We start from the raw sequence: 21,208 nt of genomic DNA on the forward strand, positions 1-21,208 counted from the left end.
GTATACACCATTTATCAAAGCCGGTCATTCGCGTCTGTGTCTTTTATCAACACTGCTGATAACACTTCGTTCAGGTGCCTATAATCTGTTCCTTTTAATTTCTATAACCACAACAAAATACAATAAAGCTCCTAATCAATATCTCTATTTTTATCTTTAGCCATTTGATCTGTGTATCAAATTACGTAAATTACAAGCACTGCTATACATCCAGCATTCACAACCAGTGTGCTATGCAAAAAGGAACTAAAAAAAAAAAAAAAACAAGTGCCATGCTGATAGATAGAAGGTGGCATAAAATTATATAGTGGTGACTTACCCAAAATGTCAAAGAGCGGGTTTAGCGCCTCTGTGCCACGCTGGCGCTCACCTCGCTCCTATATAGTCAAACAGGGACTGCGGGGGGTGATTGCAATGGGCGCAAGTGTGTTCCACGCCGGGAGGTCGCGCACTTCCGGTGGGAGTGACGTTTCCGCCGTAGTCATTGGTTGGTTGTGTCGGAGGATGCCGCTTGCATTCCAATAACCACCTTGTTATTGTATGATTGCATCTTGTACAGACTTTTGTATGATTATGATCTCAATCTAATAAAAATTCGGATTTATAAAAAAAATGCTATAGAAAAGTTTGAAAACATATTGCTAATAAGTAGCAACCTATTCTGAGTACTTTTTTTGCTTGCTGGTGGCTGAAAAGGTATTTGATTGACATGGTGTAAAAACATTTGGGGAAACTGTTTTGATAATTACACTTACCTAGATACAGTAAAATGTGATAATACTGGGCATTCTTTACCTGGGGCAGATGTTCACACAGCACAGTGCATGAAGACATGAAACAAGTCTTGTGAGTGCAATGCCGAACACTTAAAAAGGCTCATGACCTTCTTGAAAGCAGCAACAACTCACCTGTAACCAGTGTCACTGGTGTCATCATGGACGTGTTTGAAGAAAGGGTCCTGTGAACAAACAAGACTTCAAAAGATAATACTATGACAGGATTCCTAATTACTACCTATATGACATCACAACCAGACAAAACATTTGAGTTTAGTAAAGAGAAACACAGATGTATTAAGGATGGTTTGTAGTAGTTCATGAAATTTAGGACACATACATATTTTGTTCTGTGTTTTTTTAACAAATGTCTACAGTTCAAAGCCTCTTTCAGTGCAGTTTCTAGGCTAAATTGCACCCAGGGCAAGGGTGTAAAAATTGTGCCCCCTTCTCCCCACCCCTATAGACTTGCGAACCTTTACTCTTTAGGGAAAGTCACACAGCCACAGGTCACAAGTAGATCTGCCTACTTACTAGTGACCAGCCACTCATCCAGGAGGAAGCAGGGACCAGGAAAACACACAGGCGTAGAGAGCCCAGAAAGCTGTCTCCTCCGGACATCAGGTGTCATCACGCAGCGGTGACGTGATGATGACTTGACGTCTAACGCAGCAGCCCAGGCAGAGTCAAGGAATGTGATCACGCTGGTAAGCTTCTTCTTCCATTTGGCTGTCACTAGCTCCCTAGCGGTTATGTCCTTCTGCCGGTGCCCCCCTTCTTCTAATTGCTGGCCTGCGCCCAGGGCGGTCGTCCTGCCTGCACTGCCCAGGAAACAGCCCTGGCCTCTTTCGATAGAATCTCTACTTATTATGGTGAAAAATGTACATGCAATGGTGAAAAATTAACATAATGTGATTTAAACAGACCAAGCATTTATTACAATACAGCCTAATGCATCAAAAGTAGAAAAAAGAGACGGCACACCACTGGCTGCAATCAAGGTGCTGTGTATTAACGTACAAGTCACACTATAGGTTACGGAGGAACAACCTCCTTCATCAGGTGTTTTTTTACACCTGATGAAGGAGGTTGTTCCTCCGTAACATGTAGTGTGACTTGTTCGTTAATACACAGCACCTTGATTGCAGCCAGTGGTGTGCCATTTCTTTTTTCTACTTTTGATGTGATACAAGCTACATGAGCAATCCAGCTGAGACAAGGCACCGGCAAAGTGTTTCAAGTAACTTGTTACTTGATTAGCTGCTTACCAAGCAACTTGGTGAATTTTCGTATACAGCCTAAGGCCCCTTCCCCACTTGTGAGCAGTGATGTAGCAAACATGGAATTTTCGGTTCATGATGTATAGGGGTGGGTCAAACACACCATGTGTTTGCCTGAGGAGCTGAACCCTGAACCCGAACACCCCTTGTTCACCGTAAGCTATTCACAGGCAGAACTGTTTGGGCCATCTCTATTTGTGAGTTCAATAATTGCGTTTTCAACAACACACACAGTGCATGGGATACGTTAGGACATCTAAAGTGCTTAGTCTGCACTGGCTTATGTTAACCATGTGTTAATGAAACTAATAGTTGCATGCAATTTTGCACAAACTCAGCGTGATTCCATTCATTATAAATGAATGGGATCTGCAGTGTAACCGGAGAAGAATTGCAGTAAAAACGCAAGTGCTATGGCCACTTGCATGGCACAGGTGGGGAAGGGGCCTCATACCACTTCATTAAAAAAAAGTTACTCACCATAAGTTTTTATAGGTCACTTGTAAGTGTGTGTGCTGCACATACAGTATGTAATGTTTTCTCAGCTGCAAAAAAAAATCTATAAGAAACAAAGAAACAGGTGTGTGTTGTGTGTTACAATCAGAGTAGTGTGACTGGAAGCTAAGCGTGACGTGCAAGCTGTGCTCATACAAGGAAACAATTGGATGTCTTCACATTCCTATGCACTGTGAATTCCAGACTGACCTTGCTGGGTTTCCAGGTGGTCAGTATTTATTTACTTATTATTTATTTATTTTATTAATAAAATCATTTTCCTGCACATGATCTGGCATTAGGGGATGTTTCTTGTTGTCTCTTCTATAACATTCCCATGTCAAAGAACTTGCATGCATAGAAAATACAGTGCGAAAGAATTTGGAGGTTGGATCCAACCCGCATGTCTTCCATCAAGTTTACATTCTGCTTTAGAAAATGTAAAGAGAAACATCAATTGTATGCAATAAAATTCGGACTATAGTTCATATTTACCATTCCAAAGTCATTTAACCATTACTGTTGATCTAGAGCAGTGTGTCTCAACCTTATTTTCCTAAGTTCCCCTTTTTAAGAGACATTCACTATCAAATACTCCCTATAAAAGGTAACATTATCTAACATACCCCTTGTACCTCTGATCCTATATACATTTAGTTACAGCACATCCAAATATTCTTATTGCATTTAACCTCCCTAGCGTTCTGGACAAGCTGAGCTCGTCCAGAGACGCTAGAGGGCCCCGCTCAGGCCCTGGTGGGCCGATTTTGCTATTTTTTTTTTCAAACACGCAGCTAGCACTTTGCTAGCTGCGTGTTTGCTCCAATCGCCGCCGCTCACCGCAGATGCGCCGCTACCCTCCACGTAGTATGGGCCCCCCCAGACCCCGTGCGCAGCCTGGCCAATCACTGCCAGGCAAGGCTGAGGGGTGGATCGGGACTCCCTATGACGTCATGACGTCGATGACGTAATTCCGTTTGTTGCCATGGCGACGGGGAAGCCCTGTAGGAAATCCCATTCAGAACGGGATTTCCTGACGGGCATAGGCGCCGGCGGCGATCAGAAGGGTGTGTGGGATTCGTCTGGGAGGGGGGTATCATGTAGCTAGCGCTAGGCTAGCTACATGATTAAAAAATAAATTAGGTGTAAAAAACTATGCGCAGCGTGCGGCTGTGCATAATCAAAACGCCAGGGAGGTTAACTAAAACATAATCTGGTTGTGTTTATATAGTGATTTATTGGTCAAAAATTGTTTGTGCTGAAAGAGAACCCAAGGCGGATTCATGAAATCTCAGTAGGTCACAGAGGCATATCCTGTGCACAATGAAATGCCTCTGAGTCTTTCTGCACCGCCCCAGTCCCCCCGGGCTCTGCTGTCCCCCCCTATAAAAATACTGCCAGGCTAGCGACCCAGAAGTACTTCCTGGGTCACGGCTTAGCTTCCAATTGGAGGAAGCTAGAAGAGGCGGGGAGCGGTGGGGGGAGCCATGCTATGAAGGAGAAGCTGATTGACAAGTGGAGGTAAATAGCTGGCTAGCGAAAAGCACATGGGGGGGGGGGGGCAGACTGAGGCCAGTGCAGAAAGACACAGATGCATGTCATTGTGCACAGGAAATGCATAGTTACATCGTTACATAGTTATTTGGGTTGAAAAAAGGCAATACGTCCATCGAGTTCCACCAGAAAATAAAGTACAAAACCAGCCTGCTCCCCCACATATCCCTGTTAATGCGTCTGTGTCCTATTAAGATTTCATAAACCCACCTCGGGTTCTCTTTAAAGGACAACTGAAATGAGAGGTATATCGAAGCTGTCATATTTATTTCCTTTTAATATTTCCCTTTACTATTCTAATGTAAATATAATTGAAGAAGTCAGTTTGCCTGCTATGAAAATAACGGTTTGGGTGAAAAGAGTGTAAGGTTAGGTGATAGTACAATATTAATAAAAAATAACCGATTTTCTACTATCGAAATTGTCCACTGCCCAATAGTAGAATATTAGTAATTTTACCGATAGTCTACCAGCACCCAAATGACCATAGTGTTCTTTTTACATGTACACTGATGCTGTCAGTCTTGCTGTACAGGACATGGTGTGCGATCTCCATGGTAACATGAAAGTCCATAGACTTTCATAATACTGCTCATAGTACAACTACGCATTACTGTGCACTGCAGTATAACTGTGCACTGCCTCTGGGAACAGCACATTTGTTGTTTTATCGAAATGTGTTGTATTGTGGCTGCCAATATATGTATTTATTGTGATGCATGTGAGTATTCAGAATCAGAATCAGAATCAGAATCAGAATTTATTTCGCCAAGTACAACGGTGGATTGTACCCGGAATTGGTTTTGGCGCATACAGGGTCGTTGGTGAAAAACAAGAAAATAGCACGGTTAAGCATGGTACATACGTAGACGTGGGACAAGCATACATAGGACAACATTACAGTTTTTGCGTACACTTAAGCAGAGCGTCGTATACAGTTAGGCATAATACATACGTATAAACAATAAAAGCAAAACAAAAGCAAAAACAGAGAGCATTACAGCATACACATACAGTTAACATAATACAAACATAGCAAGACATACACTGATAGCAGGAACAGAAAAAAGAGGGACTGGAGGAGCAGCCTGAGAGCTGATATGAGCGCTGCCATTTTCGGCACTGGACGCTACACAGCGACACGCTCCCAACTAGACAGGTGCTACCGTTGTCCACGAAAAGTAGAGAGGAAGCTGGGGGGATAGAGAAAGAGAGAAGGGATAGCTAGAGAGAGAAAAAGGAAGAAGAACAATGAAATTGAGGCCCCTTGGGCAGTGCGGTGTGGCTGGAAAGCGTCCCGTTTGTGTGGATATCTCTGGAAGGAGTTAGCCTCCATTCTTGCGGCCTAGACCGGTTGTGAGGTTGGACCAATGCGGTTGGTTTTGTAGGCCCAAAGAGTCCGACAGCAGCTTCAGACGGAGGAGAGCGTCCCAGGTAAAGAGGAGCAGGCACTCCCAAATGCTGGGCTGCAGGGCTCCAGGGCAGGGAGGTACTATGAGGCCGTGGCTCCAGGCCAGGGGTGCACCTTAGGCTGATGGGTCTTGAGGGCTGCATAATATTGGACCTTGCTGCTGAGGGGCAGATCTGATGGCTGGCAGCGTGCCTGATGTGACAAAGGGCAGGCTGGTTGCTTCTGTAGTAAAGGAGCAGCAGCGGCGGACATACCTCCGCTAGCCGCGGCGATAAAGCAGCCTGCATGCAGAGTTACGGTCCCAAGGGATCCTCCCCGGCAGTGAAGTGGCCCAGTGTCGGCTGGAGCAGCAGCGGTGTTTGCGGTGCGGGGTAATCCCAGTGCTGAAGTGGCCCCGAGGCAGCTGGCAGCAGGGGTCAGATCCTTCCATATCGGCGATGGAGAGGCCTCCATGCAGCGTCATGGTGCGCCTTGACTAAGGGCCGATGTGGTTGCTGCAGGGGCCAGCGACACCTACTCACGTGGTGGAATCCGCTGGTCGGAGACCGGGGAGCAAGAGCGGTGCAGATGTCTCCAGGTGGCTCAGGCAGCGGAGGAGACCCGGACAGTGCGAAGAGTGAAGCGGCAGCGGAGAGATACAAAGCGGCTGGGGCCGGCACCACGTGGGTCCATCAGCTGAGCCGACCATGTGATGAGCCGGGCCTTAGCACGTGTGCCCTGTCGCAGGAGTCCGGGGAGCCAGAGTGTCTCCCTTCCGCCCGATGGTATGGCGGAGCTGGAGGGAGACCATCGGAGCAGTCACAGCAGTAAGTCCAGGGGGGGAAAGGTGAAAAGGTGAAAAAAAGTTAGATCTAGCCGGAGCCCTGTGGCCGTGGCTACCCGTCAGGCGCCATCTTGATGTATTGTAATGCATCCTGCCATGCACACTGTGTGGCGGGAAACACATTCATGAAAATGCATTTGCATATGTGTTATACTGTAAGTGTGAAGGAAGTCTTAATGGTTTTGCTCTATAACAAGGTTACATGATTATTCCACATGTTTGTTTCCCTCTCCATGGACAATATACACTCAGCTATGATCACTTAACAAGAGTTCTATAGATGCAATCACCAGTGGCGTAGCAATAGGGGTTGCAGAGGTCTCGACCACAGGGTCCTCCCTCATTTGCAGTATTCGCTCTTTATTGGTCCTGTGCTTGTAATAATCGCTTCTATAGATGCTTTGAATGGTAGTAATCATTAAAAAGAACCCGAGGTGTGTTTTAAGAATGCTATTAGGACACGGAGGCTGGTTCTGCATACTATCACCAGCCTCTGTGTCTGTACTGTGCCCCCCTTGCACTCTGCTGTCTCCCAGAAAAAAAAACTCTGTGGTAGCGACATGCACCTTGTCACTAGCAGGCTGTTTACCTTTGTGTTACCTGTCACTGCCCAGCCCCCCCCCCCCCCCTCGCCGCCTCTATATCGCGGCTCCCATCTGCATTATTTCCCTCCCCGCCTGCATAAGCTGATTGAAGGGAAGGGATGCAGGTGGACAGCCGCGATATAGAGGAGGCGGGGGAGCGGCGGTGACAGGCAGCACAAAGGTAAACAGCCTGCTAGCGACAAGGTGCATGTTGCTAATGTGGCAGTTTTTTATCTGGGGGACAGCAGAGCGCAGGGGGGTCTGGGGGGCACAGTAAAGACACAGAGGCTGGTGATAGTATACAGAACCAGCCTCTGTGTCCTAAGAGCATCCTTAAAATCCACCACACTGGTTGTCCTTGGCAGGTTTTGGTGTGCCGTATCAATTGTTATGTATTTCTCAATCAGACGCAGCACACATGCTGATGCCAAATCCCCTCCAAATACAATAGCCAATTAGCCATGCCAATTCATATCTATGGGAAATCGGATATGATGTCCAATAAAAGGCACTCCACTGTTTTTCTACCAGCATGCAAATTTGGAAGCAGCCTATTGATTCCAAAGGGGCTTCAATTCCATGTCCGAATTTGCCTGCTGAGAAACAGACGTGATTCACACAAATGGAAACTTAGCTTACAGTTCTCTAACTTAATGGATTATATTACAGTAGTAGGCACCATAACACTACCAAACATTACTTGTAGCAACTATTTGTACTTAATGTCTAATGGGCTGACTGCAGTGAGATTGGTTGTCATTATAGTTTTGTGAAAATGTTCTTCCTTAATGCATTAAGCTGATAATTTGTCAATACTCCATCACAAGCTAACTTGCCTTATTTGTATAGAAGTACATATACCTAGCTAGGATAACACAGTTGTTATGCACTGCTGAGATTCTTGTACACAGAAACATCTAAATTGTCATGTAAACTAGTTACATCTAACTACAGAGTCACATCATGTGACACTTAGTTCACAGTCACCAATGAGGGAGCTCATCAAATAGCAGACTCCTTCCCAGTAGAATAGCTGCATTCTTCCTTGTCCAGGGAAAGTTCAGTTTACAGCTGCTGACTCTGAGTGACGCTGAGAGACTGACACCTGCTGCTACTGAGACACAAGAAGAACAAGTTGCATGGGGTTTAATGTAGGTATATAGATGGATGTAATGCTGTTAGATAGCATGCACATTTGTGTATGCATTCTACTAAATATTTAAGTTATTTTGTACGACATTATAGCTTACTGAATTAAAATGAGCTGTAAATAGAAGGTCCCTGGCACTTGAGGTTAGAGTTATAACAGGCTTTATGTAGAATTAATACAGGACTTTGTTATAAGCTTACATTTGTTGCCATCTTGGAGAAAGTACCTATAACTGGTTATGTTTTTTGTTTTTTAACAAGTTCAATACATACTATGTTTGTTCTATACTGTATGTTAACTAAGAAGTAAGAAAATATCTATTTTATAAAAAAAAAAATGTAGGAACTATAATGTGTTTGTGATGGATTTTTTTTTACAGTGACCTCTGTGAATGAGAATTTAATGCTGTCTGTGTGCAACATTAATCAATAATATAGTGAATTATTTCCCTTACACACATACTACCACACCTGGACCCTTCTCTCTCTCTCACGCACACACACACAAAATACTACTCCCTCCCCCCTTTCCCTCACGCCCACCCTCACCCATACACAAACACCACCGCCCCTCCGATCTCCCACAGACACACACCACACTCCTCCATGTACATTAAAAAAGGGCACCCATAAATTTGGGTGTCCAGGAAAGTCAAGTATTGGTAAATTTACAGATATTCTAATGCTACAGTGGAAAAAAGCGGTTAACCAAACCCCCACATCTAACCTTAACCACCCCCCCCCCCACCCGCCACTCACACAGACAGCTATATTTTGCATTGCCCCTGCACGCATTATTTATTGGGAGCCGTGGACAAACAAATTTCCCATCATTGATATTTCAATGGAAGCATATGGCTGTGCCCAAACTTCCGCCGCTAGCGGGCACCAACATTCCCTGTTTCCCACTCCCGCTCCTTCCTCACCACAGGCATACCCCCCCCCCCCCCCCACACACACACACACACACACACACACACACAAACCACTGCCTCTTTTCCCTCTCATACACCTCCTTCAGGTTCTGTGAGGGGCTCGCTGTTTTCTGCTGTTTGAATTGGATCATACTAGTATATTGTTATTTGCTCTGTTATTATTTTATAGGGTTGACATCTTCCATAGCACTGTACAAAGTACAAAACAAATATTGGGGAAGATAGATACATGAGAAGTTCAAGTCACTGTACAGTCATGACATCTAGTAATTCAAGTACAAATAAATACATAGTTAACCTCCCTGGTGGTAATCCCGAGCTACTCTCAGGCTAGCCACCAGGAGCTCTATGCAGAGTATAGTGGGCAGCAGGCGTTTTACTCACCTCCCGGGGTATCTTGCCGTCGGTAGCCATTCTCCTTCCTGTCCTCTGAGGCTCTGAATCAATCCAGGGAGATCGCCATCATCGATTTTACCACAGAGTTACAGCACCACCCGAGGATGGAGGTAAATTTGCAGCACTGGAGCCCAGGGAGGTGAGTGAGAGCAGGGACAAGCATTTTGACAGCATGATTTTTTTTCCTGATTTTAGGGTCTGAAACGTTTTTAAAAAAACCTAAAAAAAGACCCTAATAATGAAATAATCATACCGCCAGGGGAGTTAATGTTTGGATTGAGATATCACTAAAATTGGTACACGTTCATATGGTAAACTACAGCAAAATAAGAAGCAATAGCAGGATGTCCCTGCCCTTACAATCTAAAGGATGTGAAGTAATTCAACACCAATGGTGATTTGACATGCAAAGGAACCAAACCCTGAGAGTTCCAGGTAGTCTTCAATAGTAGTCCATGAGGATCCGCACCGTCCGCACTGTCTTCATAAAAGATGCTGCCCTATGTGGAATGACTCTGTCTGATGGGTGTTACTTACATGAACAGGTTCATTATGAATATGCAAATTAGCAGTGTATGCAGTTTTCCATCAGGCACTTCTAGGGACTGGAAGAAGCCCCAGGTCAGTAAAACTCCATTTCTTTATTTGCTTCGTGAGTCCTTTATAGGATACATGAACTGAAAAAAAATGCTGATTTACTTACCTGGGGCATTCTCTAGCCCCTAAAAGCCACTGTGTCTCTGCCGTAGTTTCAGTCAATGGAAAAGCAGGTCGGTGGCCACTACGGATTGGACCCCAGGAGAGTGGCAGATGGCAGAACAACAGTGAGGAACACAGAGGCTTCTAAGGGCTGGAGGAAGCCTAATGTAAGTAAATCAGCATTATTTTTATTTCTTTTAAGCTCATGTATCCTTTAAATCCGCAAGGGGGGATCTGCCTGCTCAATTATAATTTAAGAATTTGTTGTAATAGCAAACATTTATTTTGTTTGTTTTTGACTGTTTTTGACAGGCAGGGCATGATGCATGCCTTGATGCACCAGTTTTTGTGTTGTCAGATAAAGAGAGATTTGAGTTTTTACTCAAACTCTCAACAGAGAGTTTGAGTTTCTCAAACTCAAAAACTCAAACTCTCTCAACAGAGAGTTTGAGTTTTTGAAACGCTATCCAATAGGCTACTTTCTCCTACTGATAAGTATTGTGAGATTTGCTCCACTGAGAAAGGGGGAGCAGGCAGATGATGATGAAGCCCTTGATCCGACATGTGGTGAATAAACAGATCATGATGATCATAGGCATCATAATCATAGGCATAGAAAGGAGGAAGAAGAGGAGGAGGATGCAGAACACCATCAAAGTGGAAGAGAGTAAAAGGGGAAATCCCAGCAAAACTCAGCAGTCTTTATTTACCAGTCATGCTAGTTGGACAAAAAAAAATCTCTGATTTTTAACTTTTGTACATTGTGTTACAGTGAAAATATTTACTTTTATTGTAGTGAATGATTGCTGCTATTGGCTATAGCAGCAATCACTCATTCTAAAAGTGATCTGATTGGCACCGTGACATTAACCACTTGATGACCCAGCCTTTACCCAGCCTTTACTCCCCCTTAAGGACCTGCGCTGTTTTAGCTGATCTGTGCTGGGTGCGCTCTCCTGGGGGGGTCTGATCGCTCCTGCCTGTGTGTGGCTGGCTGGGGGGGCACCTCAAAGCCCCCTCCACCGCAGGATTCCCCCTCTCCCTCTCCTCCCTCCCTTCCCCGGAGATCCGAGGCTGCACAGGAACGGATCTGTCCTGTGCAGCCTCTAACAGGCTCCTGCCTGTCATGTGACAGCGATCCCCGGCCGCTGATTGGCCAGGGATCGCTGATCTAGTACAATGCTGCTACTGTTAGCAGCGTTGTACAAATGTAAACAAAGCGGATTATTTCCGCTTGTGTTTACATTTAGTCTGCGAGCGGCAATCGGCGGCCCGCAGGCTATTCACGGAGCCCCCCGCCGTGAATTGACAGGAAGCAGCCGCTCACGCTAGCGGCTGCTTCCTGATTAATTGGCCTGCAGCCGGCGATGCAGTTCTGCGTCGCTGGTCCTGCACCTGCAACTTTGCCAAAGCGCGTTATGAGTGCGCGGTCGCCAAGTGGTTAAAGATAAACTCTGACCAAGAATTGAACTTTATCACAATCAGTAGCTGATACCCCCTTTTACATGAGAAATCTATTCCATTTCACAAACATTCCTTTTCACAGTCAGTCAGGGGGCGCTGTATGACTGATATTGTGGTGAAACCCCTCCCACAAGAAACTCTGAGTACGTACTCCTGGCAGTTTCCTGTCTGTGAACCTTGCTGCATTGTGGGAAATAGCTGTTTACAGATGTTTCCAACCACCAAAAAACCATGCAGCAGCTACATCACCTGCCAACAGTAAAAATGGAACCATGTAATAAATGTCAGAATGTAAATCAGGGATTTAAAAGATTTTACAATGGGCAAACACTGACTAAATCATTCATACCTAATTATTGTAAAAATGAAGCACTTTTTTATTACATTATTTTCACTGGAGTTCCTCTTTAAGTTTACATGCATCAATCCGTGTCGATTGCATCCAGTGTGGGTTTTGTTGGAAGACGTAGATTCTACATACAGGAACTCACAGCAGCACTTATTTGGACATTGACTCTACATCCTAAAACAAGAACCATTTAATTATAATCTAAGAAGTGGATGTTATGGAAAATGTCTATATTGTTACATCTCATATGACTGTTTGCATAGTAGAGGTGCTACTTTCAAAATGTTGCTGGGCATGCCCTCTTTGAATTACACCACTGTTAGGGTAATGTACATTTAGTGCACCCATTACTCAACATGTCCATGCTGACTTTTTGGCACAGTACGCTAAGCACAGCACACACTGTCAGTTTCTTGATGCACAGTGGTGCCCCAGATTTTCTAAGGTCATAGAAACATCTCTGGCCAGCAGTCATAGGTGCCCGCAAAATTAGCCATCAGTCATAGGTGTTTTCCAATATCCACCAGCAGTTATAGGTGGCCCCCAATATCTTTCAATAGTTATGAGCACCTACAGTATTGGCCAGCAGTCATAGATGGATCCTAATATCTGTCAGCGGTCATAGGTGCCCCCAAAATAAGCCACCAGTCATAGATGGCTCACAATATCTAGCTGCAGTCATAGGTGGCCCCAAATATCTTTCAGTAGTTACAACTAGTGCTTCCAATTGCAACCTAACAGGAAATATGTAATATACTGAATAATGTATACAAAGGACATAAAATATACTGGATTTAATTTGGTATAGGTTTAGTTTGTTGGTGACATAGCATGTACTATGTATGTAATATACAGGGGCGTAGCAATAGCGGTTGCAGAGGAAGTGACCGCACCGTGGCCCTTGGGCCAAAGGGCCCCGAAGGGCCCTCCATGAACTACAGTATTAACACTCTATTGGTCCTGTGCTCATAAAAATCACTTCTATAGATACTTTGAATAGTGGTAATCATTAACAAGCTGTTCCCCATCCCCTTCTTACACCTCTGACACTGTAGTTGCCATTGGCAGGTTTTGGTGCGCCGTATCAATTGCTATGTATAGAGTGCTTGGGGGGCCCCATTGTAAAACTTGCATTGGGGCCCACAGCTCCTTAGCTACGCCACTGGTAATATATATATTGTAAGTATGTGTCGATGACATAGTAGAGCATTGACATAACATTGACATTATGTTGATAAGTTACAGTGCACAGACAGCACACAGCAATTTTACTGGTTCTTTCGACAGTTACGTGGCTCACTACCCACAGCAATGTCTTTGACATATATATATATATATATATATATATATATATATATATATATATATATATATATATATATATATATATATATATATATATATATATATATGAGAGAGAGAGAGAGAGAGAGAGAGAGAGATTGAAGGTGATGTAGTCAGTAATGTATAAATGAAAGCCGCTGCACCAATGGTTGCGAAGTGATGTGCCAAGATCTTCCTCTGGAGTCACAAGTTCAATGCCAAATACTCCACACGATCTGCACCATCAGGATAATCTTTATTGTTACTTAGGTAAAAGAATAAAATCCATACGTGGGTATGTACATAAAGATGACGCACAGGCGTTTCGGGCCATGTTAGGTCCTTTCTCAAATCATGACCTGCCCACAATGATATCCAGTCCATAGCCAGATTCATTTAAAGCCCCAAAGTGGACCACATGGAGAACTGCAGGATTTACATACATGCATATTCATACTATCCCCCCATCCAATCAAAATTCACTTAATAGTCAGATATCACAGATTTCACAGTTACTACCCATATAATATATCCACATTTTAACATACATAGTATATAAGTTCGTACTACACCAGGACACTCACCCTTATGCCACGCACATAAAAATACGTGCGAAAAAGACACAATAAAAATGGATCACAGTGTCCAATGGTCATACAGCCTACAACGTCCGCTATAGGACTTCCACCAATCAGCAGGGGATTAGTAAATATACTCACTCACCGCAATGGCCAAAGCAACAAAATTGCAGAGTAAGTAGTGAAAAAGGTGGACTCTGGGAAAGCCAACCAACCGGGCGGGAGTGCGTCATACCTCTCAGCCTGAAAAGCAGCGTATCAGACTGGCGCTGGCCAGTCACAGAGTGGCACTTGCGCAGCCAATCAAAAGAAGGCCGACGACGTCCGCCACTAAGACTGAGAAGGCGTATCATAATAGGGCGTAAACCATTGGGGCGCACAAGCCACTCATAGGACATCATCGCGGCCAATCAAAAGGAGGCCGACAGCGTCCGCTACTGAAACTGAATGGGCGCATCACATTACAGCGTCAACCATTCCCGGCATCCCTTCCCACAGCCAATGAGACAAATCTCATACCAAAAATGGGCGTATCATAACATAAGCTGGGTGGGAGGCAGCCGTCTATCACCAATGAGGGCAACGCCGGCAGCGTCCGCCTTCCCAATGGGACTTCCATATTGTCTAACATAGATACGCCAGGCATAGGCTATTCCCACAGTTCCGTATTGGCTAGATAGTAAACAGGAAGGTAACTCCCTATTAAAATTAGCCATGCGGTGAGCAAGTACATCACAACGACCCCCATCAGATGACATATCATCATATACGTAACACATATCATATGGGGATGAATGTAGATCAGGAAAGGGGGCGGAAGCACATATAATAAGTCAATTGTCTAATAAAACACTTAATATTAGAGAAAATATAAAAGATAACTCAATATCTCTCACCACCTTTCCGGAGCACATCAGTCCCTATGGGGAGACAAAACAATACACATAAGCATCAAATCACAGCAGTAAGGTCGTAATCCCTATTGAGGCCCTTAGGTTCATAAGTCTCCAGCTTGTTAATCCAATAAAATTCCCTTAATGCCAACATTTTCTGTCTATCCCCCCCCTCCGAAGTTGAGGTATCCCCTCAATCACCTGAACCCGCAATTGTGCCAGAGAATGGTTTTTGCTACAGAAATGGTCAGATACAGTAAGATCTCTATTTTTATTCCTGATATTGGATTTGTGTGAAGCCATACGATCCCTAAGAGGTTGGGTCGTCTTACCCACATACCCCAAGCCGCAGGGACATTTGAGCAGATAAATAACAAACCTCGATTCACAATTGTAGGATCCCTTGATCCTGTATTTGGTCCCTCGGCTTGGGTGGGTAAAGACCTCCCCCCTGGTCATATAGCTGCATAAGTGACAATTTAAACATGGAAAATTGCCATTCCTTTTCTCACTCCTAACTTCTGTCGGGCCCAAGTCATTATGCACCAGTTTGTCCCTTAGTGATGGAGCCCTTTTATATGAGATTAGTGGGTAATCATGAAACTCTTTCACAGTGGGAAGGCCCTGCCTTAACAAGGACCAGTGTTTATTGATAATATGTGTTATTTTGTCAGAAAGAACATTGTAGGTCATAACACATGGTATCCTTTCAGATATCCCCAATTTGATTACACCCCGTCTCATCCCCATGTTGCCCTTACCTCTAAATCTATAATCCTTCTCAAGGCACATGATCGGATATTTTCTAGCCAGGAATTTATATTTCATTTCTTCTAGACGTTTTTCTTTCATAATGGGATCTACCACTATCCTTTCGATGCGTTTAAACTGGCCTTTCGGAATGTTATATCGGGTATGTGGTGGGTGAAAGGATTCAAAATGGAGAATAGAGTTTCTATCCGTTTCCTTAATGTATAGGTCGGTCACCAGACCACCCTCTTTCCTGATGACCCACGTATCCAAGAAACTCACTCTCTGTCGGTCAGCATGGACAGTAAGTTGTATCTGGGGACATTTGTCATGCAACTCCGCAACAAATTGGTCAAGACTCGAACGTGGCCCCCCCCAAATCAAAAAGATATCATCAATGTAACGTTTCCACATCATCGCAAATTTGCAGAAGAGTGGACTTGAAAATACAAATGCCTCCTCATACAGCCCCATAAAGAGGTTAGCATAGGAGGGGGCCACGTTCGAGCCCATCGCCGTACCACGGCGTTGCATATAGAATGTAGATTCGAACAAAAAATAATTGTTTCTCAAAACCAGTTCCAGTAGTCGCATGACAAACTTTTTTTGTCCCACATCAAAATCAGAACATAGCATTAGATAAAACTCAACCGCCTCCAGACCACCCTCATGGGGTATGGCCGTGTATAAGCTACTTACGTCCATGGTGACCAGCAGAGAGTGTTCCTCCACCTCCCCAATCCCCGCAATAGCATCCAAGAACTGTTGAGTATCCCTGAGATAAGAATCCAGATTCGTAACCATCGGTCTTAATATCCTGTCGAGAAAAATAGAAATGTTAGAAAAAATTGAATCTATGCCTGAAACTATCGGGCGACCAGGGGGCTTCTGAAGGCCTTTATGGATTTTAGGGAGGATATATAGGATAGGGATCCTAGGATGTTCTTTAATCAAAAATGTTTTAAGATCTCTATCTATGATACCTTTTAATAATGCCTCATCTACAATTTTACCAATCTTAGAATGAATCTCTGCAGTAGGATTGTAAGTTAATTTCTCATACACTTGTGCATCGTTAAGTTGTCTAAGAATTTCTTCCTTATACTGTATTGTCTCCATAATAACTACTGCACCACCTTTATCTGCTGCACATATTTTGATTGATTTATTTGAAGATAAAGACATAATCGCTTTGCGTTCCTGTAAAGAAAGGTTATGCTTAATATTTTTGATTCTCTTTGCCTCAAAGTCAGATCTCAAAGACCTGATCTCAGTGTTCACTTTCTCCATGTAGGTATTAATAACACTATGGCAGGTAGGCATAAATCTGCTCTTATTCCTTAGATTCCAGTCCTTCAACTGTAGGCAATTACTTGATACATCCTGTCGGTCATCTCCCTTCCACAGGAGACTACCACTGAAGAAGTGTTTCAATCTCAAAGATCTAAAAAACCTTGTTAGCTCCACATCTATCTCAAAAAAATCGGGAAAGTTAGTAGGACAAAAGGATAATCCTCTATTGAGGAGTTGATGTTCAGGATCTTCTAGGGGGTATGTCGAGATGTTTACCACTAAATCAACTGGTTCTATCTTCCCCTCCTCAACTGCATCCTGACCGACCTATACATTAAGGAAACGGATAGAAACTCTATTCTCCATTTTGAATCCTTTCACCCACCACATACCCGATATAACATTCCGAAAGACCAGTTTAAACGCATCGAAAGGATAGTGGTAGATCCCATTATGAAAGAAAAACGTCTAGAAGAAATGAAATATAAATTCCTGGCTAGAAAATATCCGATCATGTGCCTTGAGAAGGATTATAGATTTAGAGGTAAGGGCAACATGGGGATGAGACGGGGTGTAATCAAATTGGGGATATCTGAAAGGATACCATGTGTTATGACCTACAATGTTCTTTCTGACAAAATAACACATATTATCAATAAACACTGGTCCTTGTTAAGGCAGGGCCTTCCCACTGTGAAAGAGTTTCATGATTACCCACTAATCTCATATAAAAGGGCTCCATCACTAAGGGACAAACTGGTGCATAATGACTTGGGCCCGACAGAAGTTAGGAGTGAGAAAAGGAATGGCAATTTTCCATGTTTAAATTGTCACTTATGCAGCTATATGACCAGGGGGGAGGTCTTTACCCACCCAAGCCGAGGGACCAAATACAGGATCAAGGGATCCTACAATTGTGAATCGAGGTTTGTTATTTATCTGCTCAAATGTCCCTGCGGCTTGGGGTATGTGGGTAAGACGACCCAACCTCTTAGGGATCGTATGGCTTCACACAAATCCAATATCAGGAATAAAAATAGAGATCTTACTGTATCTGACCATTTCTGTAGCAAAAACCATTCTCTGGCACAATTGCGGGTTCAGGTGATTGAGGGGATACCTCAACTTCGGAGGGGGGGGGATAGACAGAAAATGTTGGCATTAAGGGAATTTTATTGGATTAACAAGCTGGAGACTTATGAACCTAAGGGCCTCAATAGGGATTACGACCTTACTGCTGTGATTTGATGCTTATGTGTATTGTTTTGTCTCCCCATAGGGACTGATGTGCTCCGGAAAGGTGGTGAGAGATATTGAGTTATCTTTTATATTTTCTCTAATATTAAGTGTTTTATTAGACAATTGACTTATTATATGTGCTTCCGCCCCCTTTCCTGATCTACATTCATCCCCATATGATATGTGTTACGTATATGATGATATGTCATCTGATGGGGGTCGTTGTGATGTACTTGCTCACCGCATGGCTAATTTTAATAGGGAGTTACCTTCCTGTTTACTATCTAGCCAATACGGAACTGTGGGAATAGCCTATGCCTGGCGTATCTATGTTAGACAATATGGAAGTCCCATTGGGAAGGCGGACGCTGCCGGCGTTGCCCTCATTGGTGATAGACGGCTGCCTCCCACCCAGCTTATGTTATGATACGCCCATTTTTGGTATGAGATTTGTCTCATTGGCTGTGGGAAGGGATGCCGGGAATGGTTGACGCTGTAATGTGATGCGCCCATTCAGTTTCAGTAGCGGACGCTGTCGGCCTCCTTTTGATTGGCCGCGATGATGTCCTATGAGTGGCTTGTGCGCCCCAATGGTTTACGCCCTATTATGATACGCCTTCTCAGTCTTAGTGGCGGACGTCGTCGGCCTTCTTTTGATTGGCTGCGCAAGTGCCACTCTGTGACTGGCCAGCGCCAGTCTGATACGCTGCTTTTCAGGCTGAGAGGTATGACGCACTCCCGCCCGGTTGGTTGGCTTTCCCAGAGTCCACCTTTTTCACTACTTACTCTGCAATTTTGTTGCTTTGGCCATTGCGGTGAGTGAGTATATTTACTAATCCCCTGCTGATTGGTGGAAGTCCTATAGCGGACGTTGTAGGCTGTATGACCATTGGACACTGTGATCCGTTTTTATTGTGTCTTTTTCGCACGTATTTTTATGTGCGTGGCATAAGGGTGAGTGTCCTGGTGTAGTACGAACTTATATACTATGTATGTTAAAATGTGGATATATTATATGGGTAGTAACTGTGAAATCTGTGATATCTGACTATTAAGTGAATTTTGATTGGATGGGGGGATAGTATGAATATGCATGTATGTAAATCCTGCAGTTCTCCATGTGGTCCACTTTGGGGCTTTAAATGAATCTGGCTATGGACTGGATATCATTGTGGGCAGGTCATGATTTGAGAAAGGACCTAACATGGCCCGAAACGCCTGTGCGTCATCTTTATGTACATACCCACGTATGGATTTTATTCTTTTAACTAAGTAACAATAAAGATTATCCTGATGGTGCAGATCGTGTGGAGTATTTGTCAGTAATGTATAATACATATTAAATATGAAGTTAGGCATACTGCAGATAGGTGGGTGGGCTAACTTGGCTTAGCATGTAGTATAAGATGTATGTCTAGACTCCCAATTCTGTATTATGTACCAGTGACTATATTTTGGGGTCAATCCAATTCACTTTTTTCTCCTAAGTTTTCTCCTAGGAGATATTTTTTCATCTTTTCAACTTTTCAGCATTCTGCATTGTCTGCAGTTGAAAAAGTACTAAAAAGTAGGCAAAAAAAACCTGTTAAAATTACTCTGAGTATTTTCTTGTTTGCTGGTGGCATAAAAGGCATTTTATTGATAAGATGTAAAAGCATCACCTAGGAGAGATCTTAGGAGGAAAAGTGAGTTGGATCAGTCCCTTTGTGTCTTCACCTGTCTGTATTACTATGTACCCCATGTTTTGTGCTTGCTCTGAGCAGGACCACGGAATATGTTGGCGCTTTATAAATCAATAATAATAATATACAAATAATGTCTTTAAAGGAAATAATTCACGAATTGTAGAAAATAAAATAAAATGGATTGTATGACTAGCAATAAAAATGTATTAGAATCAGTGTAAGTAAAATGTTTAAAAAATAAATGGTTATAAAGACACATCAGTATAAGTCAATGTATCTTATCTGACAGGAGATCTGCAAGCACCATTAGGAAAGGGGGAAGCTGAAACAACATTTTGTTTTTTTCTCTTAGCAATGAAGAGCCTCATACCTGTGAATGATGGTATGTCCCTGGCTCTTGTTGCACGCAGCTAATTGCTGGTATCTGTAATGGTCGCATGGAAAAGAAGTCATGTGTAGGAGATCATTACAGAGTGACTCCCCACCCCACCCAATAGCATGCACCTGATAGCCAATTGTTCCTAAAATGTTTGACATTTTTATGTTAGCAATGTGCATTTATTGTGAATATTGATTTATGTTGGATAGGAGGTTATTTCATACAGAGAATGTCTATTAGAATTTTGTGGTTTGTTATTTTTTAATACTATATCTTTATGTTCAGGGTTATATATGACACGGCTTAAGACAAGACAAGAAACACATTTATATCGCACTTTTCTCCTGGCGGACTCAAAGCGCCAGAGCTGCAGCCACTAGGGTTCGCTCTACAGGCAGTAGCAGTGTTAGGGAAACTTGCCTAAGGTCTCCTACTGAATAGGTGATGGCTTACGGAACAGGCAGAGCTGAGATTTGAACCCTGGTCTCCTGTGTCAGAGGCAGAGCCCTTAACCGTTACACCATCCAACCACTTTACACCATCCAGCCACTATAGCTTCACATACTATCTTTTTATGTCCAGGGTTATAGAATGACATGGCTTAACATAGTATCTTTTTATGTCCAGGGTTATAGAATGACATGGCTTAACATAGTATCTTTTTATGTCCAGGGTTATAGAGTGACATGGCTTAACATACTATCTTTTTATGTTCAGAGTTATATAATGACGCAGCTTAACATACTATAGCTTTATGCCCAGGGTTATAGATTGACATGGCTCAACATGCTATTTCTTTATGTCCGAGGTTTTATAATGGCACGGCCTAACATACTATATCTTTATGCCCAGGGTTATAGATTGACATGGCTCAACATGCTATTTCTTTATGTCCGAGGTTATATAATGGGACGGCCTAACATACTATATCTTTATGCCCAGGGTTATAGATTGACATGGCTTCCCGATCCCCTGGTCATGGGTTAGAGCACCAACTTGGACTCCAGTGTAAAGAATTTCCAGCTTACAGTGAAAAGTCATGGACCTTGTTGACCTTAACCATTCAGAAGTCACAAAAAGGTAAAGTTAAACAGTTAATTCTTGCTTTATTTTCAGTTTTCTGGAAAATAGGAATTTCAATAGATTTGTGCAG

The 21,208-nt window shown here is 43.3% G+C and overlaps 1 protein-coding gene across 2 annotated transcripts in view; it reads left to right on the plus strand.

The window, feature by feature from the left end:
- ITPRID1 (ITPR interacting domain containing 1) overlaps positions 1-21,208 on the plus strand; it is a 337,509-nt gene that overhangs the window by 123,945 nt on the left and 192,356 nt on the right. Inside the window, exons 1-2 of one of the 2 annotated variants that reach the window (XM_068236574.1) lie at positions 8,014-8,074; positions 20,998-21,135. In XM_068236574.1, coding sequence (XP_068092675.1) covers positions 21,095-21,135 — 41 coding nt within the window. In that variant the 5' untranslated portion in view covers positions 8,014-8,074; positions 20,998-21,094. Of the gene's footprint in view, positions 1-8,013; positions 8,075-20,997; positions 21,136-21,208 lie in introns of those variants that run through there. The other variant, XM_068236573.1, reaches the window with a different exon arrangement.

This window comes from Hyperolius riggenbachi, chromosome 5 (genome assembly GCF_040937935.1).
Source record: "Hyperolius riggenbachi isolate aHypRig1 chromosome 5, aHypRig1.pri, whole genome shotgun sequence".
Classification (NCBI taxonomy): Eukaryota; Metazoa; Chordata; class Amphibia; order Anura; family Hyperoliidae; genus Hyperolius; species Hyperolius riggenbachi.